This window comes from Geotrypetes seraphini, chromosome 13 (genome assembly GCF_902459505.1).
Source record: "Geotrypetes seraphini chromosome 13, aGeoSer1.1, whole genome shotgun sequence".
NCBI classification, from domain to species: domain Eukaryota; kingdom Metazoa; phylum Chordata; class Amphibia; order Gymnophiona; family Dermophiidae; genus Geotrypetes; species Geotrypetes seraphini.
In genome coordinates this window covers 7,076,969-7,104,681 of record NC_047096.1, presented here as the reverse complement: position 1 = coordinate 7,104,681, position 27,713 = coordinate 7,076,969, and the positions used below count along the sequence as shown (strand labels likewise).

Here is a 27,713-nt window from a genome sequence, read left to right as displayed (position 1 = left end):
CTTTTAGCCTAGATTTGAACACCGCCAGCGATGGAGCTTGACGTACTGACTCAGGCAATCTTTTACAAAGGTGTGTTAGGGCCTTAACGGGCAGAATAGCATGCGCTAAATTGCCGTGCACGCTAGCCGCTATCGCCTCCTCTTGAGCAGGCGGTGGTTTTTCGGGTAGCGCACACTAATCCGGTGCGTGCGCTAAAAACGCTAGCGCACCTTTGTAAAGGTATCTGAATTCAAGAAAGCTTGGGACAAGTATGTTGGATCTCTAAGAGAGGAAGGGATAATAGATTGGTTGGATACACAGACTAATTCAGCCGTAAGGTCTTTATCTCCTTCATTTTTCTCTGTTTCGTAAGTGAACCGCTTTGACTGGAACCACAAAAGGCAATAGATCAAATTCTGCCCTCTTTCCCTTGAGCATATAGTGCCATCAATAATGGGCCTCAAAATCCTGTAGAAATCCCAAGTGCCTGCAATTACAGCTGCTTGGGAGAAGGTGAACGTTCATGACAACTCCACACCTAGCCTCCAAACCCGCTTACACCCAAGTCTTGCAAGAGGGCTTTTTTTGAAATAGCTGCTGGAGCAGAGAGGAAGAGCCATGATGCAGGACAAGTCTTGGAGAAGGTTTAGACTTTGGAGGCCACAGTGCAGGTGTGAATTAGTGCTCGCAGGTAAGAGGGAGTGGACTAAAGCAGTGCTTCCCAAGTTGGTCCTGGAATGCTCCCTTGCCAGTCAGGTTTTCAAGGTTGCCGGTCAGGTGAGGACTCCAGGACTGACTTGGGAAATGTCAGGCTAGAGTAGAAGTGTATTTGAGGGGTCCTACATGGTCTTGTGACAAAAGTGCCTTTGTTTACAGGTCCCAGACTGGACCAAAACCATTCATATTCTATGCATTGTTTAGCTCGACATACCATAAATATTATTGTATAATTGGCATGCTAGAGATCTCCTTTCTTTGGAGATATTAACCATGTACAGTAGAATAGTTGATTTCGGGAACTAGTTTTCCAGTTATGTGGATAAAGAAGCCTTGTGATAAGGAACATCTCTTGGAGAAAAGATCTCTATATTTCATTGGCTTGTGTGTGACTGCCTGGTGTATCTCCAGATCACTACTGATAGGCTAAAATAGCACGTCATTTTGCACTGCAGAAAAATATGTGTGTTGCTTGTTAGAGAAAAAATGAATTCTTTGCAGACTGAAATACATCCTTTGATAACCTCAGTATACAAGCTTTTGAAACCAGACAGGACCATCCCTCATAAGTCACATGAAATCAATTTGAGGCTTCAAAAGCTCATGAATTTGGGTATGCTCTTATGATCTTGCAATTGCATTGATCAGAGCCTGCAGACAATTCCAATTTTTTTCTATCAGACAGCTCAGAACATAAGAACATAAGCAATGCCTCCGCTGGGTCAGACCTGAGGTCCATCGTGCCCAGCAGTCTGCTCACGCGGCGGCCCAACAGGTCCAGGACCTGTGCAGTAATCCTCTATCTATACCCCTCTATCCCCATTTCCAGTAGGAATTTGTCCAATCCTTTCTTGAACCCCAGTACCGTACTCTGCCTTATAACGTCCTCTGGAAGCGCATTCCAGGTGTCCACCACACGTTGGGTAAAGAAGAACTTCCTAGCATTCGTTTTGAATCTGTCCCCTTTCAACTTTTCCGAATGCCCTCTTGTTCTTTTATTTTTCGAGAGTTTGAAGAATCTGTCCCTCTCTACTCTCTCTTTGCCCTACATGATCTTGTAGGTCTCTATCAAATCCCCTCTAAGTCTCCTCTTCTCCAGGGAAGAGAGACCTAGTTTCTCCAATCTCTCAGCGTTTGAAAGGTTTTCCATCCCCTTTATCAGAAGTGTCGCTCTCCTCTGAACCCTCTTGAGTAACGCCATGTTTTGTGGAATAACTCGTTAAGTTTCATGGCTCCTTATCATATTTATTTATTTTTCTATGCTGTTCTCCCTGGGGAGCTCAGAACAGTCGTATTATAGAGTTTCAATGAAAAGGGAGAACCACCACCACCACAAGAAGCCACGTCTGAGCACATCAAACATTTCTGAGCCACAGATGAACAACGGGACCTGACAGATGCACTATCAGGTGCTAACAATTTTACATTTCTAAGACAGCCACAGAAGAACAAAAGCTGGCAAGCAGACAGTATGAAAGTGACTAAGCTTATTTGGGTTTCTGTATTAGGAAGGATAATTATAGCAAACTTCCGTAAATACATGCTAACGCGTCCATTAGTAAAAGAGGGGAAAATTAAGGGCATAACCAAAACTTTAAGACATCCCCCAAAAGCACCTAGGTCCCAATACTCGGGATGTCCAGATGTGAATTTTTGAACATTTTTTGGGATGTCTAAGCAGCAAAGTATGTGTTAGAGGGTGTCCTATGGGTGGGTTTTGGGCAGGCTTAGGGGCAACTTAAACTTGGACGTCTTGCAGCAATAATCAAAGCTTTTGCAGGACGTCTTGGATGGAATTTAGACGTTTCCACCTTCAAGGTACAATTAAAGGCGAACTACTTCTCTTCAGCCTTTAGCTCTTAACTTACTTCCTCTTGATGGCTACTTTTCTTCTTTGTTCCCTCCCTTATCACATTGTTCATTCCTTTCCCCAACCTTTTTATTTTTATTGTAATCCCTGATTTCCTCTTTCCCCATGTTCTCAATGGGTTTTCTTTATGTTTGTCTTTCTTTTGTTCTTACCCTATTTAATTTTAAAATTTTTTAAATTAATTTTAACTTTTTATTGTAAACCGCTTAGATTTGCCTTCTGGTTTTATATTTACGTATATTAAATAAATTGAACTTGAACTAGACCTGTTTTAGAAGTATCTAAGTGCCACAAAGGTCTCCAAACTGACCAGATGACCACGAGATGTAGGTAAGCATGACCTCCCGATCCCCCAGTGCTAACCCCCTCCTATCCCCAAAATGTAAAAAAAAAAAGACATACTTATCTCTTGAATTGCAGCATCTTCTATGGGAAAGCCTAGGTGTTTTAATAAGGCTAGTGGGTGGGGCTAGTAAACCATAGAGAGAAGGACCTAGGCTCATAAGCCCCTCTAACCACTCCCTTTATGGTAGAAAGTGTGAACCCACCAAAACCCTACTCTACTACCATATAGGCATCACCTGCAGCTATAAGTGCCATTGGGGTGGTAGACAGGAGGGTATTGTAGGTATTAGGGAAATTTGGGGGTGCTCACCCTAAATTATAAGAGGGTTATGGTGAGATGTACATATGACACCATTTTTGTGAAGTTCACAGCAATGCCCTCTAAAGTTGCTCCACTGTTTTGTTGGGATGTCAATGTGGTCACTCCATTAGAATGCTGGTGGCCTCTCCCATGTCTAGGTGGTATCCATTTGGACGTTTCTAACTTGGATGATCTTTTTTGGTCAAAAATGGGATATAAAGTTAGGTGTCCCAGTGGCCTAGACAACCAAGTAGACGATTAAAAAAAAAAAAGTGGACATCTACCGTTGGGATTTTGAAAGCAGCTGGTTTTGTGACTCTGAACTTGGATGTTTTGCGGGAAACATCCAAGTCAGACTTTGCCACCCTTTTTGATTATGCCCTTCTTCATGTGTTTGCGTTCACTTGTTGACAGCTTTCCTCTAGTCAAGGGTTTTTCAACCCTGAGTTTGGGACAACCCTATTTTTAGAATCCATCATGAATTCCACAATGGAATATGCATACAATGAAGTAGGGCACGCATAGAAACACAGCAACATGTTGGCCTTTATCTGCCGTCATATTTCTGTTTCAATCAGGGTTTCAGGATATCCAAAATCAAGTTTCAAGTTTATTTAAAACTTCTTATACCGCCCAATCAGCCTTCTAGGTGTACAAATTTGTAAAAACAGAGAACAAACATATGCATGAGATAAATTTGCATGCCCTACTTCATTACGGGTTTCATGGATGGATGCTGGGAATGCTCTTCTATAGCAGATGGTAGGGAGAAAACCACTCAAAAAGATGTGAGATAAGCACAGAGGATCCCCACATGAAAAGAGGATGGGAAAAAAAAGTATAGCGTACTTTCACTTACAAAACGGGGGCGAGGGGCTACCTCCAGACTGGATGGACCATTCAGTCGTGTCCGACCCTTGGATACTCTGTAGGCCAGTCCTCGCCATGCTTCCCTGTTTCCCACGGCTTCTTTCAATTGCTCAATGTCCATTCCTGTGTCGTTCTTGATGGTGTCCAGCCAACATTTACTGTGTTACTATGAAAATCTGACTGGCTAGGTGTGTTCCGAGGACTGTGTTGAGAACCACTGCTTTAGCCACACCTTAATAGTTCTAAATTACCACCGACATAAGCTTTCCATATAAAAATGTTTATTTGTGCATACAAAGAACCTACATTACATTTAAAATACTAACTATACAATGAATTAGCAGTTATTTCAATATCTTGTGCTTATTGAGTCATTCTATTCCAGCAGGTGGGATAGTAGCAGAAAAAAAAATTATCTATATATTTACACACTTTACGAACTCCTCACCCCATCCTGCATCCTAGAAATACATAATTATTCAGTGCATTTCCTAATATCAACTATTGTCATAGCATCTGATATAGAGATTTTATACAGACATGTATAGGAAGAAAGAAACATGAGAGGAATCATTCGGTTCCAGTAGTTGCAGGTTAACGCATGCTGTTGACTTCACAGCGAGTACAACAGCTGGCTGACATAAAACGCTTTTGACGCGGTGGACCATGGACTGCTGGAGCAGCCACAGCACTAGAGATGCACTTGCGTCCACTGTCTACCGCATGTAGGGGTCCTTTTATTAAGGTGTGCTAAGCGATTTGGCGTGCCTTAATTATAGGACTCCTTAGTAACAGAAGGGGGTGTGCAAGTTTACTTCAGTGACCGGTCCCCTTTTTAAAGCAGCAATACTAGCAAAACAAAGAGGTCCTTTTACTAAGGCGTGTTAGCGTGTCTTAGCGTGGCTAAATGTTAACGTGTCTATTATAGCCTATGGACGCATTGCCACGTGTTAGCATTTACCACGTGCTAAGACGCACTAGCATGCCTTAGTAAAAGGACCCCAAAATGTTTTTGACCATTTGATTGAAAATTAGAACTATACATATTTGATTAAGATTCCTTTTTCCCCCTTTATGGATTCATATGTAAATTTCTGCAGAAAGATTATAGCAGATAGGTTTTTTTTTCTCTTTTCTGCTTGGCTGCTGTGCAACATGAAGAATCTGGGTAATGACCACTTGCAAACACAAAGATTTTTATTTATTTATTTATTTTTAAAATAGGGGGAAATGTGACCCTAGTTCAAAACACCTTCAAGACATGAATTAGGGAAGGATATAAAGAGAAAGCACAGTGAATAATCGGCTAGGCCAAGGAACGAGGAAATTTTATATTTTTAAAAATTGAGTTAGTAATGTCGCTTTAAAAAGGGCAACTGTTTCCTGGCAAAACAGTGGTCACGTTGTGGTCATACCTGCATTCCCACCTGTGGCAAGAAGGTTATTCTTAAAGGTATTTTTCAGTGAAAGTGTCTCAGCGCACTAGAGAGGCTGAAATGCTAAACAGACAAAAGCTCTCTCCAGCTGTAGGAGAAAAACCTTTAGGATTTTTTTTTTTTTTTGCCAGCTCTATGGTAGAGGGTATGGGATGTGTTTCTGTCTGGTAGTGCTCCCAAGTCCCTGGGGAATTAGTTCCAAAAGATGGGTGGGGGTGGAGAAGAGATGAAAGTACACAGAAGTGCCATAAATGTTAATGTACAGTTGCAGAACTAGTGAATTTAAGAATTTAAATCCTTGCGTTTGCGCATATATAGTGCTATATTGTAGTGCTGCATTCACCAGCGTGACCGACTTTCTATGTTGCTGGCATATTGACAGATTCATTACAAAACACAGGACAGCTGGTGCCCCAGAGTTTATTAAGTGTATCTCCTCTTGGCCAGGGAAGAAGACCAACTGTTTAAGAGTAAAGAACATTTTTTCCTAGCACTTCAAAGGAAGCTACATGAGCTGGTGCTATAGTTCAGGCTTGAGTATTAAATACTTTGCCCTCATTCACCTCATAGCATTGGCTACCAACAGGCTAAAAATTGCACAGTAAATTTTAAAATATGATTAAAATAGTGTGATTTTTTTTTTTTTAAACATTCATGATTCAATGTACAAACTGTTAAAAAGTTGGGTGAGTGCAGAAAAACAAATATTCTTATTGCAGGATTAGTATAGGCACTTTTTGTGTTTGGCTGAACTGGAATTTGCGCAAACTATTTCTACATCATTTAAAATCCGTTTTAAAACTGCTCGTTAAAGTCCCACATACCAGTCATCGTGGTACAAATCCTGGAAGTCCGTCTTTTTGTGTGCGTGTGGATGGATATGTTTGAAGTGTTAAACCTTCCTTTATTTTGCAGGCAAGATCTTTTCCGAAAACTGTTATTAAACATGTCAGGTAATTAAGTGGCCGCAGCAGGTGGATGAGAATTCCAAGCAGCAAAAGTGTAATAAAATCCCAGAGAAAAATGGTTAAATCTTTCCCCAACCCCTTCCCCCTAAATATTTTTGGTAAGGTCCTGGAAACATCATGGGAAATATTAATACGTTAAGGAACCATAACAAATGTACAGCCCTCAGAAACATTATCAGGGAGGTAAGAAGACAGAAGAAAATTAAACCGTGTGCTAAATAATACAGTTTCTTCCACTACTAAAATAAATAACATGAATTTTGATCAAAACGACAGTGTTGGTTGAGGCTAAAGGACTTTAGAACTAGCTACTGCTCGGTAACAAAATTTCCATTTCTTTGCTGTTTGCTACCATGGAATTGTTAGCGCAACAGCCGCTTGAGATGTCCAGTGTAGAAGCCGAGGAAGATGAATGGATGGGTGCTTTGGTCAGTGAGATGGGTGAGGCAGGGGGCTGAGAGAGACCAGGCTTCTTAGGAGGAATGGGTGGCGGGTTTCCTCTCTCTGCTCTGGGTATGGTTGGTGATTTAATCCCAGGGGACAATGGACTTAGAGGGCTGGACACTTTGCTTGCACTTGGCGAGTGGCTGGACTCATTCTTCTGGGTGGGACTTGCCAAGTTTCTGTAGTCCGTACCAAATGGTGAACTGTTGGGACTGGTCGTCTTCACTGACCCTTGTTGACTGGTAAATCTGGACAACACCTGAGTGACAGTATTACGAGCCAGCTGCTTGGCAGCAGAGTTGTCAACCGTAGTTGGAGACAAATCTCTTGATGGTGGACTTTGAAGGCCACTTGACTGTTGCTCTTGATCGGCTTGGGACTGGAATTTGTGGCGAGCAGCATGAAAACGCTGGTTGATGCCAACTTGGTAAGATGATTGGTATCCGGGGCTACTGGCAGATGCTCCAATTAAGCGCCTTGTTAGCACAGGTGAGGAACATGGGGAGGAGGTTAATGATGAGCCAGCTGTGCTGCTTGGGGACAAGGACATGTTACTTGAAGGAAGCAATGGCGACATGTGGATGGGAGATTCCATTCTGATGGGGGAACCTCCGTTTTCAGCTAGACTATCATGTGCTAGAACAAGTTTCTCTCCCTGGTTTTCTCCCACATGGATCTGTACAGCCTCCTCCTCATTTTGTTCAATTCCTGGGCTACAATAACCATTTAGTTTTGCATGTGGGTGAAATGGCACAGGAGAGTTGCCTAATGATACATGTGAAACCTTGCCTGCGTTATCTATCTCTCTTTTCTCTTTCTGAAAGCGCTCTGTCTGGCAAGCTACAGACACCATTGAAGGCTTCTCAGTTCCAAAGCTTGAGGACACCACGGCTGTGCTGGGTTTTGACGGCAGAATGTTGCTGCCGCTTTGGCTGGAAACCTTAAGTTCTTCCATTGCTTGCTTAAGACCTTTCAGTTCCTCATTTAGGGCCTTTGTTCGATTTTCTTCTCTGTTCAATTTTGCCCTAAGCTGCTCTCGCGCAATGTCAAACTCTGACAGTTGTTTTTCCACCTGGGCCTCCATTTGCAGGCCCCGCCTCTTTTCAGTCGCCAGCTCCTCCTCCAGCTTACTGGCTTTACTCGTTTCTTTCTCTAGCATTAGGCTCAGCTCTTCTGCCCGCTGGGTCTCCTCTGCCACCTTGCTGGTGGCTTTCTTACACTCCTTCATCAGCACGGAGGAAAGCTGCATGTGGCGAGATTTCTCCTCCTCCAACTGACTGGAAAGTCTCTTCTGTTCCTTCTCGGCCTTCTTTACTTGAGACTTTTCAAATTCCAACTGAAAACAGTTTTGTTTCAAAGTTAATCATACAAATTGCATAAAAATGGATTTAAAACATGGCAACTATGAAAAACAAAAACATTTGCTTTATAAAGCTTAGTCTTGCTCCAATGATCAAACCCAGTTTGCAAAAGTGAAATGGACAGGTTGCTTGTGGTGATGGCTGCTTATGGCTCAAATATACCGGGCTCGATATTCAGCTGGTGATGATCTGCTGATTGCCAGCAGCATTAAACCCGGAACTCAATGTTAGTCCGTGTCTTGTCTTTGGCATTGAATTTGCAGAGCCAGCTAACGCATAGCCGGTTAAATGTGATATTCAACATTTAACCAGCGTAAAATAGGACTGTCTTTTTATATAGTCAACCTGGCCTGTTAAGTACTGAATATCAGCACTTAACCAGCCAAGTGCCCTAAAATAGCCAGTTTTCATTTCAGCACTAAGGCCCTTTGATGTCACGTCCTAGACGCGGGTTCTGGAAGTGACATCAGAGAGAGCGCCAAAGCTGACGCAGGCAGCAACCTCGTGCCGGGGAAGTAAAAAAGGTAAAGGAGAAGGCAAGAGGAGCTAGTGGCAAGGAGAGGAGCGTGGGGGGGGGAGGGGTACCGTGCGTGGGATGGACTGCCTCCCCCTTATTACGCCACTGTCTCTATCCTGCATATGTATATTTACATACAAAGCAGTGCTTATCTACTTTCCATACGAAACCAGATTTCCAATTTCAAATGCAATCTGTGAGTGAAGAACCTTCATGCTGGAAAACCAGATTGAAAATCATTTTAAACCATAGAGCTCCCGGTTTCCAAATTCTTTTGAGTATTAAAGTCAAATGAGAGATGCCCAGTGTGGCTCTATATGATACAAGCAGAAGCCGCAGCTTCTAGATATTACCCCTGTCAAAATAACGTGTGCATTCAAGTCTTCTCAGTAGCTTAAGACAAGGAGAGAGAGGTACATGCAAAGCAATAATGAATTTGAAATTAAAATCTGAATTTAAAGTATCGTTTGGCACTGACCAAATGCAGAAGATCAGGTCTAGTCAGTGGTGCAGTAAGGGGGAGGAGTCCGCCACAGGCACGGTCTTGCTAAGAGAACCCATTGGCTACCCATTTGTTATAGAATCCAATTTAAAGCTTTATTTCTTGCGCACAGAGTTTTTTACTCGCTACAGCCTGCTTACATACATTCATATTTGATTCCCTATTCGCCATTAAGAACTCCGAGATCTATTCAGGATAATAGAATGGTAATCCCCTCTGTTCATAGAGCTAGATGGGAGTGTACTCAAAATAAAGCATTCTATTTTGCAGCTCCAAATTTATGGAATCATATGCCAAGAGAGCTGAGACTAGAGGCAAATTTGAAATCCTTCAAAACTATGTTAAAAACAGTATTTTTTAAAGAAGCATTCGGACAAGATTTAAATCAATCTGATATTAATCCTATATTCTGAATGTTCTAGATCTTCAGCTAGCGGTCTTGGGAAAATATAAAGCTTAATGATAATTATATGATTTTATTTAGGAGTGAATGTTTTTTGTAAGAGTGAATCTTCCTTAGTATGCCTGGATACTATGGATTAGGTCTATCCAATCTAATAATGGATTTCCTTTTTATTTTATTTTAATTATATTTTGTAAACTGCTTGGACCAGTAAAATGAACGAGCGGTATAACAAGTTTAATAAACGCTCGAGGTTGCTGCCCGCGTCGACACTGACACTCTCTGACATCACTGCGCCTACAAAGTGACATCATAGGGCGAGCCGACACAGATGTGGGCATGCTGCTCACACTGAAGAAGTTAAAAAGTTATGGGGAAAGGGAAGGGGGCATGCATGTGGCAGAGGGCGGGGGCAGGGTGTCAACGCACTGGCTGCCACTGGGTCTAGTTAACCAGACTGCTGAATGAAGGTACAAATGCTTTTGGTCTCTACCTGCTGAGTCAATTTCTCTCGCTCCTTTTCCAGCATGTACGTGACATCGTCCCCTTCTGCCGTGTCTTGGGCGTGCCTTTGCCTTTCTTCTTCTAGATCCATGATCACCTGCCAGGGGCAAAAATGACACTTTACAAAGCACTATAGCCATTTCTTTTAAAAGCCAAACCATGGCATTTAAACTTATTCAGTGTTGGCTTCTGTGCTGGATGTCCAGCTATTATGCAAATTTATCCAGGTAATGACGATCTTCAGCAATGGCATTCAGATAATTTTGGTCAGTTTCTTTGCTGGAATCATATTAATCCTTTGCGAAAAATTATGGATGTCCAAGATTGCAAATTAATGTCAGTGCTTGAAAGGATAATAAAGGTAAGTAACATTTGGGACTCCTTTTACAAAGGTACCCTATCGTTTTTAACGCACACATCGGATTAGCGTGCGCTATCTGAAAATCTATCGCCTGCTCAAAAGGAGGTGGTAGCGGCTAATGCACGCGACAATATGGCGCACGCTATTCCGCGCGTTAAGGCCCTAGCGCGGCTTTGTAAAAAGGAGCCCTTGAAACTTTAAATCAAATTAATGTCAATAACCTGCCTTTATATCATCCACAAATAACAGCTCAAGCTGTTAAAACAGCAACCCAGTTCAACATGATGTGATCAGGGCAGGATGAATTCCTCGAGGGCCCCCCTGACCTGCCCCACCCCACTCCACCATGCACCCAGGCGGAAACAGGAAGCTGCGTCAGAGGGAAGCTTTGGGCAAGCAGCACCGCTTGCACAATTACAGTTCCCGTTGCCTTTCTTACCTGCGATGCTTGCTTGTCTTACTTTCCGTCGATGGGGGGCTCATCGCTGTTTGGAAAAAACAATGTTCATACCCTCCTTCATCAGGCCCCCCCTGACCATTTCGGGCCCTAGGCATGTGCCTACTTGGCCTATTGGTTAATCCTGTTTGTGACACTGATTTGATTTAAAACTTCAAATGTTAGTTACCTTTATTGTCCAAAAAGACAGAATTACCATATTGTGGGTTGGATATAGTTAAAAGTGATCCGTTTTACGCATGACAGGACTAAATCCTAGTTTTTAATGAGTTTTATTCTTTACTTTTATTTTATATCCCACCATATGTGTTTTTCCTTAAATGTTTCTCTTTCTTTCCTTAAAAATTGTAGTTCACCCCCTTTGCCTTTTGTACCAGTTTGTAATAGAATGTGAAAACTTGTTTAGATCCTCCCCAATTTTTTAACTGTTATTTTAAAAAACAATTGTTATACGCATTGAAATATATGATATTGCGTAGATAACAAATCCAAATCAACTTGAAACTTGATTTACAAAAAGACAGGCCAAGTCTAGAGCTGATTAGCATGGGCTGTGCTGTTTTAGAGTCCTTCCACAAGGAGGAGATGTGCATCAAGTTTTCAAGATGGGCCTTTCATGAACATTTAACGCTGTTCGCGAAAGGCCCAGCTACGCGGCCCCTTGAGCGATACGCTAAACTTGCGACCATACACTCTTTTTTCCATAGATGCCATCTAGTGGATTATTTATTCACACCCCTGACACAGGCTTCAGTGTTGTAGCTGAAACACAGACCTGGTCGGGTATAAGAGAGTTTGAAAGGATTGACAAGACAAATTAAGCGCCATATGGACTGATATTTATTTGCACATGTGTTGTATTCAAGAAATGATTTGAGACTTAACCCTGTCACAGGTTGATGTGCACAGTTCCCTCCCCACTTTTCTTTTGTCTAGGAAGAAATTCATCTTTAAAACTTAGCTGCCAAGGAATCGGGGTTTAGATGGGGAATTATATGTAATGACCCCCCCACCCCCAACATACCTTTCGGTGCCTGCTTTCTGCAGCAGCCAGTTGCGATAACATTCTTTCCTGCATATTTTTGCACTGCTTCATCACTTCCTTCAGTATAAAGAGAGGATTGGTGCACACAGGTTGCTTCGCTCCATGATTTTCTACCTTTAGTATCTCGTAATCCCTCTGCAGTGCCAATAATGGATCGCTGATGTTGTATTTCCCATAACGCTCTTTAATGAATTTGTCTTTGTGCTGGGCCTGACAAAAAAAAATGCATATAATTAAATTTTAAAACTTTAAAAGTTGCTGCAAGAGCTAAGTATGAATCTCCCTTTCCCCTTTCCCAAATCTGACTTATGAATAGCTTTAAAAAAATGTAACGCGTTCTTAACCATCATCAGAAACACTTTCCCCGTTTATAAGCAGTAAATCCAGGATGACCCCATCCTGCGTGGGTTCTATTACCTTGCAGAGAATCCGCGACCTCCCTGCTTCTCAGAGATCCCGCAATAGGGATACTCCAGTCAACATCAGGCCTATTTGGTTTTTTGTAAATAATTTTTATTAGCAAATGCAACAGAGTATACAGAAATTCAACGGTACAAGGACACAAGGTCCAAAGAATAAAGAATTCAAAATCGAACAGTAAAACGAGCTGGCAATCACAGAAAAGAAAAAAATGGAATGGACGAGCTCTGTACCCTCCAGTCGCAATCCGCAAATTGTATGCAGAGTGTTTGTTGTGGTTTGTACAGAGTGTCTGGAGTTTGCGCACTTGTGGTATGACTGGAGGGGTAGGCCTGTTTGTAGTACTTCACCTTTTACAGTTATATTAAATCTGTGTTCACTTCTTCTACCTGTGAAGGAGGCCTGAATATCACACCAATATTAATATATTTTCCATTCTCTCTTTCCGTTTTGACCCGCAGTGCCTCTTCCTTACCCCGTAGATTCTGCAATTGTGTGGCTTTAATATGATCTTTAACATATAGCAAAAAACAACAACAAAGGTGACCTATGGTGTTCAGCCTCTTTTTATTGTGATTGACTCGACATGATCATGTTTCGGCCCACCAGGGGCCTGCCTCAGGAGCAGTGGCGCACCAAGGGGGGGAGGGGGAGGCCGTCCACCCCGGGTGCAATCCATGAGGGGGTCCCTGTGGCCCAGCATGTTCCCAGCCTTCTCTCCTGTCCGGTGGTCCTTTACCTTTTGTGAAGCTGAAAAAACTTCCGGCCTCGGCAGTGATTCAATGACATCGCCCGCGGCTCCCCTTCCTGCTTTCCGCGTCTGCCAATGACGCAACTTCCTGTTTCTGCCCAGGTGGATTGTGGCAGAGGCAGACACGGAAAGCAGGAAGGGGAGCCGCGGGCGATGTAGCTGAATCACTGCCGAGGCCGGCAGTTTTTTCAGCTTCACGGAAGGTAAAGGGCCATTGGGCAGGAGAGAAGGCTGGGAACATGCTGGGCCACGGGGACTATCCAGAGCCTTGGCACCGGGCCGTGAGAAGGGAAGTTCTCGGACCATGACTCCCAGGCCGCAGACACCCCTCATGGCTTGCACCTGGGGGAACATTACTAAAAATATTTTTTTTTACATTGGGGGGTGTCAAAAATGATGGCAGGGGTGTCCTAAAACACGGACAGCAGCACACGTTGGTTCTTCAAGCTAGCAGTTCAGCCGCATATGCATGTTTTATACAGAGTAGTACATTCCATGATGAGTAATAGAGCATTGTGATTTTGTCTATCACGGCTTAACTATAAGACTCCTGAGGCAGGCCCCTCATGGGCCGAAACACGATCGCGTCGAATCAATTACAATAAAAAGAGACTGAACACCATTGGTCACCTTTATTGTTGTTTTTTGCTATTCAAGGTTGTGAAGGCAGATTCTCCTGTTCGTAATCCTTTACCATATAATGAAACTCCCCTTCCTTTTCTTCTTATCCTGTCTTTTCTGAACAGATTATAGCCCGGTATAACTATATCCCAGTCATGGTTCTCTGTGAATCACATTTCCATGATTGCCACTAAATCTAACTGAGCCTCTAGATCAAGAACCTTGTTTTCCATACTTCTAGCATTAATATATACGGCTTTCCGACATTGCCCCTTTTTCTCATTTGTGTACAGGTATTTAATGATTCACTTATTAAACTAGATCTGGGAGAAAGCCACTGCTTATCCCTGGGATTAAGTAGCACAGAATCAGCTTTTTGGGACTCTACTAGGTACTTGTGAACCAGGCTGGCCACCATTAGAAACAGGGTACTGGACTAGATGACTCTTGGTCTCGCTGAACCTGTAAGTCTTATGCTCTTAATTGCATAGAGATAATGCTACACCCCTTAAGGTGGGGTTAACATAGCAGATAATGCAGAGCAGTTAAGAGTTAATTGTAGATGCAGTCCCATGAGCACTTCCTACCACAAGATGGTTTTTTTCCTCATTAGAATAAATTCTTAACATACATGCTGTACGAAGAGAATGGGTTCTTGCCATTCCTGTATTCATCAGCTAATGCAGCTTAGCATTTAGGTCCTGGTTATAAGCAGCACTGGTTTATAACTAACTTCCTCTCTGTGGGACATACCTTCTTCACTTCCTCTCTGTTATTGTCTACTGTCTATATATCAATTTTGCACACTTTGTCCTATAAGACTTTTTTTATTTTTTTTTTTTTTGGGGGGGGGGGGCAGTAGCCTAATGGTTAAAGTGGTAGAGGACACTCTCTAAAGTTGAAAGGGGATAGATTCTTCTTCACCCAGAGAGTGGTAGAAAACTGGAATGCTCTTCTGGAGTCTGTTATAGGGGAAAACACCCTCCATGCTAAACTGGTGAGACTGGACTCATTTGGAGCACTGGTCTTATGTTCTTATGGCCTGAGAACCATGAGAACTGGGTTCAGTTCCCCCTTTCCCTTTCATATCATGATTCTGACAGCTACTTTCTATATTATGATTCTGAACTGCTGAAACTTTTCAGGACAGAATGGAGATTTCATCTTTTGAGGGAAACAATGTGAAACTATCACCGAAATGCTTTCATGTTTCCCTTATTTACTAAGACAGGGAGCCAACCCTGAAGTACTTGAAATGGTAACTGTAAAAGCCTATTTCTAAATTACCTAATGTAACTCCTGGGACATAACGATGAGCCAACAATAACCTACTTGAACTTGTAACCATTACCTAATTGATCTACCTGTACTTGCAATTCTATTGAATGTCCATGTCAAACCGTAACTTTCTGGATAACTGATCCAACCTCTTGTAATATAATCCGACCTTGAACAGAATAGGTAAAGGTGGAATAGAAAACCTGATTAACGTAACATATATACTGATACTTGTCAACATTTGCCTATTTCTGATCTAAACCTTTCAAAGCTAATTATAAAATGCATTGAGTTAGTCTAATAAAAAAGGTATTATCTTATTTCCTTTGTTTTATTTCTAAATATTATCTTAAAACGTGGACTACCATGGCCATCACACCATTTCACTCAATGCATGTTTGAAAGCATTATTTAAAAGCAAACAGTCAAAGCCTGGCCAGAAAGCAACAGTTGGGAATGAGGCACTATGTACCCCTTCAGAAAGCAAAGTTAGAAGCAGAAAAACCAGGGAAGATGGCTTAAAAAGGAGCTGGAACTCTTAACATGCTGATATGGGGATTTATGCTTCTGCCTATTTAAAGTATGAAATATTGAGGCTGATGACGACTATGGGTGCCTGAACACTGTCTGTTCAAAAAGTTTATTGGCATACAGGCGGTACCGCTGAGGTCTATAAGATAGAGAAATTAAGTTAAATAGGACTCTGCATGTGATTATCTTGAAAACAGAATATAAACTGAGCTGGCTGTTCAACCTGCCTAAGTGAAGCAGGCAAATGCTTGGGGCAGTCACTCTACTGCTGGAAGGTCATCTTGTCCTCTGGAAATGGTGACCTTCTATGGCCCCATCCTTATTTTAGGTGATTTATAGTTTGGAGCGAGAAAATTGTGGGGGAATTCTTGGGATTGGGTAGGATCTTGTTAGTAGAAAGTTGGTATGGCGCAACACCGTGATTGGTTATAAATGGCGTTACATTATTGACTATGATACTTCCTGATTTCTTTGCATTTTGCTCTAGCTCAATAAATATCATCTTTGCATAAATAACAGATTCAGGCAGAATGATATTTATGCCAGTGCTGTACACTACCATAAGGGAAACCTAGGCCAATCCTTTATCCTGGATTCTTACTCTTGGATCTGTGACATCAATATTTTCAGCCCTTACACATGTGCATCCCAAGTCTAGCATCACCCAGTGACTAGTGCTGCCTGATTCACCGATTCAAATTGATTCACTTTGGTGAGAAACTCAGACTCACCAATTCAGCAACAAACACCTCTCCTTTCTCGGTGAGACCTGACATACCTCCAAGGCCTCCTCCAACAGCAGTAGTGGCGGATGGTCAGCAGTGGCATCGCTCTGAACAGGCTGCTCACAGCCTGCCCCACAGAGGCCTTCCCTCTGCCACATCACTGATGATGCGGCAAAGGGAAGTCCTAGCAGGGCTGGCCCAGAACGTCCTCTCTGACGTCAGAATTGACGTCGGAAAGAAGACTTCGTGTCGGCGATTAGCGGCAGCAGCAGCAGGGAGGTAGATAGCAGTGGACCGGGGGAAAGGTAGGAGGGAGGCTTTTTTTTTTTTTTTGCGCAGTAGGGAGGGAAGGAGGTAGGCAGGCAAGCAGGCTGGCTTTGGCCAGGGAGGGAGGGAGGAAGGTAGGCAGGCAGGCTGGCTTCGGGGGTGGGGGGGGGACAGTCTGGAAGGCAGTGAGAGGGACATAGGAAGGAGGCACTGAGGGCACTAAGGACATTGGAACGGGGCACTAAGAACATTGGAAGGAGGCGCTGGGGGCACTAAGGACATGGAAGGAGGCACTGGGGGCACTAAGGACATGGGAAGGAGACACTGGGGGCACTAAAGACATGGGAAGGAGACACTGGCGGAACTAAGGACATAGGAAGGAAGGAGGGAGGGAATAGAAAGGGACAATTGTTGGGCCTGAGTGCAGAAAAAAAGAAATGAAAGAAAGGATACACAGTCAGGAGGAAATGCAACCAGAGACTCATGAAATCACCAGACAGCAAAGGTAAGAAAAATGATTTTATTTTCAATTTAGTGATCAAAATGTGTCAGTTTTGAGAATTTATATTTTGCACTATATTTGTCTATTTTTCTATAGTTATTGAGGTGACATTGCATATTTTAAAGTCATCTGCCTTGACATCTTTGAAACCCCCCCAAATATAAATGATAATGAACATTTTCTCTGCATATAGTGAATTTGTAGTTTTTTAAAATTTTATGGTTACCATTATGAATTAATAAGATATTATGTGTACATGAAAAATGAATGGAAGAAATTGGGGGTGGGACAGACAATTAATAGATGTCCCCTTTTGATGAAAAAAAATCAATGGTCATGTTAGGTATGGGTATAGTATTAGCTAGGCCTATTTTTAATAGTACCTCTCAAGCAACCAGAAACTACATTTATCCAGCATCCACCAATCCCCCATGGGTGCCGGTTAACTGAGAGTCGACTGTGTTACATTTCAGCATCATCAACAGAGAATTTTGATTTGCAAAACTGAACAAGCCACCATATGCTGCTTATTTTTAGAACAAGCAATCTTTTTCTTATTTTGCACTGAATAAAATCTAAAGAAAAAAAATATGTTGTATCAAGTGGTTTAAGAATTTATTTAACTTTGTACAGCACAACAAAGATTAGAACTGTCCTGTGCAAAAACCTGCAGCTTACCCTTTGACCTCATACAATTAGCTCATGCAAGTACGAAAACAGACCTGCCGATCCAGATTCCTAATATAGAACTCCACCTGTGTGTTTCACAACCTGCTCACCAAAACTTGAAAAGGACTGAATTCTTCAAAGTTCAAATATCTGAAGCAATTGTAACAGGCAATGGATCTACTTTTTGGGTTCATGCCAGATTAACCATTGTTGGAGACAGGATGTTGGGCTTGCTGGCCTTTTAGCCTGACACACAGTACACATATCTCATGTTCTTAAAATAAAACACAAAAGGGAAAATTCACAGGATTCACCAAACATTTTAGAGTACAGTTCTCCCCCGATATTTGCGGGGGTTCCGTTCCAGGCAAATCTTATGTTCTTATTCATTTACCCTACTCCTCCTCCCATTTTGTTTCCAATGTGTCATAAGAACATAAGCATTGCCCCTGCCGGGGCAGACCAGGGGTCCATCGTGCCCGGCAGTCCGCTCCCGTGGCGGCCCCCCAGGTCCATGACCTGTAAGTGCTCCTAACCTAAAACATTCATACCCTATGCGCTTAATTGTCCTGTAAGTAACCCTCTATCTGTACCCTGTAATCCCCTTCGCTTCTAGGTAGTCATCCAGTCCCTTTTTGAACCCCAGTATTGTACTTTATCCTATCACCTCACTTGGAAGCACGTTCCAGGTGTCCACCACTCTCTGAGTAAAGAAGAACTTCCTTGCATTCATTTTGAATCTGTCTCCTCTCAGTTTTTCTGAATGACCTCTTGTTTTTGTTGTCCCCGCTAGTCTATAGAATCTGTCCCTCTCCACCTTCTCTATGCCCGTCATGATTTTATAAGTCTCTATCATGTCTCCTCTCAGTCTCCGCTTTTCCAGGGTAAAGAGCCCCAGCTTGTCCAACCTTTTGGCATATGAAAGGTTCTCCATGCCCTTTATCATCCTTGTTGCTCTCCTCTGGACCCTCTCGAGTATCGCCATGTCCTTCTTAAGGTACGGCGACCAGTACTAGACGCAGTATTCCAGATGTGGGCGCACCATCGCTCGATACAGTGGCAGGATAACTTCCTTCGTTCTGGTAGTGATACTTTTTTTGTCATGCTCCCTTTTTTATTTTTATCTTGCCATTAATTTTAATTTAACTTTATGATTTGTTATATTTCTAATTTTAGACTTTTTGGATTGATTGCATTGTAAACTGTTTAGGTACAAGTTTGATAAACGGTATATCAAAGAATAAAGAAACTTGGAAACTATGAGACTGGACCGCATAAAACTAACGTGAACAACGATCAATACATTTTTCTTTGCCATCCTCCAGCTCTGCTCTAAAACTAACCCCATTTTAATTTGCTGTCTACTTTTTTGCAAGGGAGAAAAGCAGGCCTGGAAATTAAGAAAACAAAGAGTTTGTTTAGCAGCATCACGAGCACATCCATTCATGGTGCAAAAGCGAACATGTTTAGGGCAGACTGAGTGCAATCAGTTTCAAGACTCTTTTGTTCTATGAATATAGCAACTAGGAAGGAAAAAGCTGGGTCTTGGAAGGGGGAGAGTAGCAGGGCTTGTGCTGGACTTTATCAGTTGTATGAATCACAGGAAACAGCTGTCTGGGGATGATTTTTACAGGAATTATGCAGTTCTAAAGCAAACCATTTTAAGAAAATGAGATGCCAAGTTAAGGGGCCCTTTGTATAAGGTGCACTGAAATCTGGGTTTCCCATACATTTATGAGTTTATTGTTATTTAGTGATTTGTCATACAGCCTGTACCAACAAAGGATCTAAGCAGATTACTGTTGAAAACAAATAAAAATAAGAAAATCAAAAAGAACTCTAGCTGATAGGAAAGAAGCCATTCACACCCAAATGCTCACATAGCACACAAAATATGCCTTATTATTAAACTAAACTAAAACTTAGGTTTGTATACCGCGCCATCTCCGCAAGCGCAGACCTCGGCAGGGTTTACAGAATTAAGAGGAAAGGAACTACAATGAAAGGATATAGGAGAGGGACTGAGAAGATAGAGAGGGACAGGATACTAGAGAATGGGAGGTGATTAGATTTTTGCGAAGAGCCAAGTTTTCAAGTGTTTGCGGAAGGATTGGAAGGAGCTTGAGTTTCTGAGTGGGGATGAGAGGTTGTTCCAGAGTTCTGTGGTTCTAAATGGGAGAAATGTTCCAAGTTTTCCTGCGCGGGATATACCTTTTATAGAGGGGAATGATAGTTTCAGTTTTTGGGAGGGTCTGGTGGAGGGTGGATTTGCTACCTGCCTGCCATGCCCAGGACATCTCACCCCCAAGTGTCGACTAGCTCAGCTGAAAAGAGCGAAAAAAACATGAGCTTTCAGAAGAACCTTGACGCGGGAGAAGGACTGTTCCGACCTGATATGATTAGGAAGAGACTTCCATAGGGAGGGCCCAAAAAATAGAAAGCTATTCCATATGTGCCTGTCTTGAACCGGGGAGAGCCATCCAGTTTGAGTCAAGCAAACGTAAAGAACAAGACGGCACGGTGGATGAAGAAAGATATAAGGGGATACCCGAGTGGAAAGCCTTGTGTGTGAGAAGCAAAATCTTAAACTTAACCCTATAGTGGACAGGTAGCCAATGAAGACAACAGAAAGGAGAGTGCAGATCATGCACTAATGTTCACAACAGGGCGCAAATACCTGTATAATGTTAACCCAGGAGCAGTTCGCGCTTCCCGTTTACGAGGAACAATGTGCTCCCACATTAACTCTATGTAAGCCAGTTACTGGGGAATTCTTTAAATGGAACCTAAGTTTGGGATCAGCGCCTAACTTTTGGGGCGGTACTTTGAGAGACCTCCCAGGAAAGGGACTTGGGAGTTCTGATCGACAAGTCGATGAAGCCATCTGCGCAATGTGCGGTGGCGATGAAAAGGGTGAACAGAATGCTAGGAATGATAAAGAAAGGGATCACGAACAGATCGGAGAAGGTTATCATGCCGCTGTACCAGGCCATGGTGCGCCCTCACCTGGAGTACTGCGTACAGCACTGGTCACTGTACATGAAGAAGGACATGGTACTACTCGAAAGGGTCCAGAGAAGAGCAACTAAGATGGTTAAAGGGTTCGAGGAGCTGCCGTACAGCGAAAGATTAGAGAAACTGGGCCTCTTCTCCCTCGAACAGAGGAGATTGAGAGGAGACATGATTGAAACATTCAAGGTACTGAAGGGGATAAACTTAGTAGATAAGGACAGGTTGTTCACACTCTCCAAGGTGAAGAGAACGAGAGGGATAGATTCTGTACGAACATAAGGAAGTTCTTCTTCACCCAGAGAATGGTAGAAAGCTGGAACGCTCTTCCGGAGGCTGTTATAGGGGAAAACACCCTCCAGGGATTCAAGGCAAAGCTAGATAAGTTCCTGCTGAACACGGTCGTACGCAGGTAGGGCTAGTCTCAGTTGGGCGCTGGTCTTTGACAGGAGGGCCGCCGCGTGAGTGGACTGCTGGGCATGATGGACTTATGTTCTTATGTTGGCTTAATCGGTGTGGTAAATGACCAAGCCAGTTTTCAGCTACTCAAAAATTAAACCATTTAAGAATGTGGCACCAAATTCTTAGGATGCCTAGTTTTACCTAAGTGGAGGTACCCTTCCACCCCTAAGGGCACCTAACAACATCGATCTCAAACAGTAGGCGTGGTTGAGTTAGGCGTCATCAGGCATCCAACATAGGTACCACAAAATTAGGCGAGTGAAAAGCTGACCCAAATGAGTGGCACCTTTGTCTAAGACGCCTAGCGATGCCCAAGCGGTTGATTGACAACTGCGGTTAGGAGCTGTTTTTTAGAATCTGGCCTTAGTGCACAATTCATACTCTGATTCTTCCCTCTCCTTAAAAAATGACATGGGCATGGTTTCCTGCAGTTAACCACGGGGACAGGAACAGCTGTCTCCTTGTCATTCTCTATCTTATGTTCTTATGTAAGCCAAGTATAGAACAATTGAGCCATTGTGACATCACTGCTGAGGTTGGCTCTTAGGCATTGGTGGAATGAGGCTTTATGACATCACAATCTCAGCTCTGGAATGCTGCTACTCTTTGGGTTTCTGCCAGGTACTTGGGACTTGAATTGGCCACTGTTGGAAACAGGATACTGGGCTTGATGGACCTTTGGTCTGTCCCAGTATTGTGGGAAACCATCCGGTGTCATTCTTTAATGTCTATCTCAACCTCAGTCCTTCTGCACCAGCATTCTTCAAAGCAAGGCTTGAGGGTCAGTGGCTGGGACCATTCAGACTCTGATTCTTCCCTTTCTCCTTAAAGAATGGCATGGGGATGGTTTCCTGCGGTTAACCACAGGAATGGGCACAACTGTCTCCATGTCATTCTCTATCTTATGTTAGCCAAGTATAAGACAATGAAGCCATTGTGACATCACTGATAAGGTTGGCTCTTAGGCATTGGTGGAATGAGGCTTTATGACATCACAATCTCAGCTCTGGAATGTTGCTACTCTTTGGGTTTCTGCCAGGTACTTGTGACCTGAGTTGGCCACTGTTGGAAACAAGATTCTGGGCTTGATGGACCTTCGGTCTGTCCCAGTACCGTGGGAAACCATCCCATGTCATTCTGTAGTGTCTGTCTCAACCTCAGTCCTTCTGCACCAGCATTCTTCAAAGCAAGGCTTGAGGGTCAGTGGCTGGGACCATTCAGACTCTGATTCTTCCCTCTCTCCTTAAAGAATGGCATGGGAATGGTTTTCTACGGTTATCCACAGGGACGGAGACGGTGACAAATTGTGTTACCATGTCATCACTGTACAGCACTGCATACATCAAGTAACACCATAGAAATGATGATTATTATTAGCAGTAGTAGTAGATACAATAGGTTATTTCCCTGTCCCTGAAGTGCTTACTATTTGACTGTACCTGCCCACAGTCACAAGGAGCAGCAAAGAATTTGACCCTTTGCTTCACTTCTTCCCAACAGGGCTATTAATGCTGCTTCTACAACATTTCCAGCCCTGGCTAACCCAGTAAACAGAAAATCTGACTGGGAATCAAACCCAGGTCCTTCTGCATGCTGGTGTGTCTGGCCCAAAAGATGATTTTCTTATGCAGACAACAAGAGACCAAAGTGCATGAGATCAACAGGAAAAAACATGTCCAGGAAACCCCTCACAACTGCGCACTGAGTTTCAAAAGCACTGTCAAATGTCAAATGTTACGCAGCAGAGCATAAATCAGGCCTTTATGGTGTAAAGAAAAGTAAATAGGAAATGGAGTACTTGCATGGGAGCATGGGAGAGTTCACTGGACGAGTGTGTACGAAAGAGATTTAAAAAGAAATGTACAGCAGTACAATCCCCCCTTCCAGAGCGAAAGATGCATGAGGGTGGGGCCTGAACATGAAAATGCAGTGTAATAAATCAAGCCCCTGGTGATTAAAGCCGGTTTTGTCTTTGAATAAATAGGAATGCCAATGCTAGTGAAGCAGCAGTGGCATAGCCATTGCTGATTTGTTTGATAAGGTTAACATAAGTGGGCACCAGGCAAGACACTGACACCATTTCTCCCCTCGCTCGTGTATGCTGCTACTATTGACCGGGTGGGCCTTACTGTAAAGTTGTGTGTGGGGGCAGAGGGATGGGGGGGGGTTAGGTTGAGCCAAAGCCTACCTAGAACTACCTGTGCCAATGTCCTAGAAAGCAGGCTGTCAAAGACTCACATTTGTTAAGGAGTCTACATAGTTCAACAACAAAGACTGCACAGTCTTTAGGCGGTCTATACATTTAAAAAATAAATAAATTCCTTCCAAGTGGGCTACTTTTATTTTGTTGTTTTCGTTAGGTGCCACTGACTCGTGCTCGATTCCTAGCAACTTGATAAATTGCGGATCTTAAAAGAAGTCGGTTTTGTGCTAGTCCAGAAAGGTCCTCCAGCGTCATCCCCATGGTTGTTTTCAACGTGTCTAGCCATCTGACTGCAGGTCGCTCTCTTCGCCTGGTTCTTTCGATCTTCCCAACATGACTTTTATTTTGGAGATCGATAAAACTTGGGAGAGCACAAGAGTTTTTCTGCTGGTTATGCAGCCTGTGTTGATAGATACAGATGGATCTATCTGCCTATGTCCTCTTGCTCACAATCAAGTGTAAAAATGATCGTCATCCTCCATGCATGTGGCTTTCTCTTCATGTCTCTATTCAAACATAAAGCTGCTCCTGCAGTTGTGGCAGTCATACCAGCAGCTGGCTGGCTTTGTTCAGGTCAAATCGGAATATCTTGCAACCAAAGCCTGCTGTTTTTCGTTTAAAGGCATTTTCCTGGTTTTTTGGGTTGATGGGCATTGCTTGGAACTGCTGAAGGGAATTTATTATGGCATGCAGATAAGCAGCCTGGCTCTGAGGGCAAGAAACGCTATCCCTTGGGACATTCAGTCTCCATCGATGCTTGGATATTTCCCACTGACATTGATGCTCGTTTCCTTTCTGGAGATTTCTATTCAGTCACAGTGATGAAGACAACCCTCCCACCCCCACCCACTTCGGTTTCCTTTCCTTCTCCAAAGTCCTTTTTTTCACATTGTTGGGACATGTGACTGCTTACTAGAATCAAGTTTTTTAAAAAAGAGCAACTGTGGTTGAAAGAAGCGGAAGAACAAGAATCAGAAGTGACACTCAGGTTTCTCTTTATGTTGGCTCTACTGTTTGCATTAATCCATGCTTCCTCATTTTCTAAAAGTGGAATTTTTAAGCAACTCTTTATTTTGTGATTCATACAACCATATGGCCTTAACATACAGATGATACATTACATTTGAACGGATTTGCCTCTGTCAGTCTACCAAAATACTCAGGAACTCCGGAGGATGTGATAAGCCAGAGCACCTTACAGGGGTTCAAGGAAGGTTTGGATAGGTTCCTGGAGGATAAGGGGATTGAGGGGTACAGATAGAACTAGAGGTAGGTTATAGAAATGGCCAGAAACCACTTCACAGGTCACAGACCTGATGGGCCGCTGCGGGAGCGGACCGCTGGGCGAGATGGACCTCTGGTCTGACCCAGTTGAGGCAACTTCTTATATTCTTATGTAACTGTTTTAGAGAATCATTCCACAATTTATAGGGTTTATATTGCAAAACTGTGGAATAAACAACAGCTACTCGTACAAAGGGCTAGATTCACTAACCTGCCCGATCGTAACTGATCCGTGTCCGATCCAGGCAGGTCCGATGGATTCTGCAAATACTAATATTCAAATCGGGGCGATCGGAGAAATGCCCCCATCTGCCGACATGGATTGCTAGTGTGTGATCCTGACGCATGCGCAGACCATCTGCTTTCCCTGTAGATGGTCTGCGCATGCGTTTGGTGTTCGTTTTAGCTTTTTTTTTTTTTTTTTGCAAGCTTGTGGTTTTAACCCGCTTTAAGCCTGCTTAAAACCATGGGCTTGCACTGTGGGGAAAGGCAGGAGATTCGGGGCTGAGACCAGGAGAGATTCGGGGTTGAGAGCAGGAGATCGGAGCAAAGAAGCAGGGCGGTAGGCAGGAGAATCGGGGCAGAGAGCAATAAGCAGGGCAGCCAAAGCAGGAGAATTGGGGCAGAGATCAGGGTTTTAGCACAAGCGACTGGTCCTCACCAGTCGCTTGTTTTTTGATCAGCCAGCCAGTCAGAAAGTGTGGTGATTCGTGTCCTTCTTGCTTTGCATGCGCGGATCAGAGGATGATCGGGACACAGGTTAGTGAATCGGATCCCAGAGGGCTCGCAAACCGATCGGTACACGATCGGTTTGCTTAGTGAATCTAGCCCAATGTCTTGTAAAGATTCAGGAGACTCAGTTAAAACTAATGAGTACAACACAATGCAATCCACCTTTGCAGCAGCTGGTATGAAGTAACAATCCACACTGAATAATTAAAAAAAAAAAAAGCGAGACAGAAGAACTTAATTTTGCTGTGAAGGCTTCAGAACTAGATATTTTGACTTAAAAAAGTATTTTCCTTACTCTGGGTTTTTTTTAAGCTGGTAAACGAGAAAGCAACCAATCAGAAAGCAATGAAAGCCTGACCTGCTAATCACAGAGCTGCACTATAGTTAATTTTTCTCAGAATATTTGCCTTTGCTTACCACTACCAGGGGCATACTTTTCTCCAACATCTATTAGCAATCCCTTCATTAAGCCATATAAATTATGATTCTCTCCGATTCTCTATATTCTCTGTAACTGCCCCCTCGCTCTGGAATTCTATCCCAATCCACATAAGAGAACGCTTCAAATCGAAACGGAAGATCTTTTTATGCTTTTGAAATATGATTCTCTTTTTCTAACAAACTATTTCAGACAGAATTCCCACTCCCTACTATCCCTACTGTCCTATTGATTTTATGGAATTCTCCCCCTAACCTTTTGTCTCTTGTATGCTATCAATCTCTTGTATGCCCAATTAATTAGAATTATATGTATGACCCTATTCTTTTATGAGGTCTGTACACCGCTTAGAATTATGACAAGCAGTTTGACAAATTTTAAATAAACTTGGAAACTTGGAAAAACCCCATGACCGCTGTTTCTTTCCTTAACTAATTGGTAAACCACACTTAGCCAGCATGGTTGTTTGGAAAACATATGATAGGCTCAAAATATAAACCAGGGACATCAAGGAGGAGCAAATCAACAATGAGCTGATAATGACAGTTTGTTTCAAAACATTATTTTGTTTTCATTTGTATCTTCTCAACTGAAGGAAAACATGGTTTTTCAATCTCCTGGTTACATGGCCACCGTGAGCCTCTCTTTAGCCCAGGGATCTCAAAGTCCCTCCTTGAGGGCCGCAATCCAGTTGGGTTTTCAGGATTTCCCCAATGAATATGCATTGAAAGCACATAGGCTCATGCATATTCATTGGGGAAATCCTGAAAACCCGACTGGATTGCGGCCCTCAAGGACGGACTCTGAGACACCTGATCTAACCCAGAGGTGGGCAACTCCAGTCCTCAAGGGCCGGAATCCAGTCGGGTTTTCAGGATTTCCTCAATGAATATGCATTGAAAGCAGTGCATGCACATAGATCTCATGCATATTCATTGGGGAAATCCTGAAAACCCGACTGGATTGCGCCCCTCAAGGAGGGACTTTGAGACCCCTGCTTTAGCCTGACAGGGCTGAACACTGGGTATAGGTAAGTTTCAGTTTAGCCGCCTAGAAATTAATTTAATAGGCGGGATATAAACATAAGACATAAGTGGAAGAAGATTCTGACCCCACTCAAATGGAGAAAAGTTGTTTAAAACCCCCCAACAAAAAAACAGTCTTTGAAATGATGAGACCTTCTTGCAGCTCTGAAGGCAGCCCAAATACTTTCACAGCATAAAAACCACTGGGATGTGAAATCCGGAGATCGCAGTTTCACTCCTCCATCTACCTTGAATGAGACTTGCAACCTTTCTGTGCTCACAGTTAAACTATAAACACACCTTGGGAAATGTAAATACAGCCCATCATATAATTTATACTGTAATTGCAGGTTAGCCCAACGGCTTAGTTATAATACCATAGTACCATGAGTTCAGGCTGCGTTCCTGGTCACCTGCCTTTCACAAGTTCAAAATCTACTTCAAAACAAAACACTAAAACAATGGAGATCTTTATATGCTCAGGTAGACTTTCTGCTGGTTGCATCGCGGCAGTGACAAATGAGCGTGGAAGAGGGTGGTCAGCTACTGTGATGATTCCTTTTGGAATGACAGTCTAACCGGAGGTCGGTAGAGAGGTTTATTTCAATTTAAAGAAAGGAATACTATTGTGCTGATGGTGCGAAAGATGGAAGAGACGACCAGCAAGCAACATCCTAGGCAACCACCAAAAGCCCTACACAGAAGGGAGATTTT

The 27,713-nt window shown here is 43.0% G+C and overlaps 1 protein-coding gene across 1 annotated transcript in view; it reads right to left on the bottom strand.

Annotated features, from left to right (window-relative positions):
• Positions 1-5,583: 5,583 nt before the first annotated feature.
• Positions 5,584-27,713, bottom strand: part of CTTNBP2NL (CTTNBP2 N-terminal like) — a 49,554-nt gene continuing 27,424 nt past the window's right edge. The window contains exons 3-5 of the mRNA XM_033918110.1: positions 12,061-12,291; positions 10,208-10,315; positions 5,584-8,267 (exon numbers count right to left, since the gene is read on the bottom strand). Coding sequence (XP_033774001.1) covers positions 6,792-8,267; positions 10,208-10,315; positions 12,061-12,291 — 1,815 coding nt within the window. The 3' untranslated portion in view covers positions 5,584-6,791. The remainder of the gene's footprint in view (positions 8,268-10,207; positions 10,316-12,060; positions 12,292-27,713) is intronic.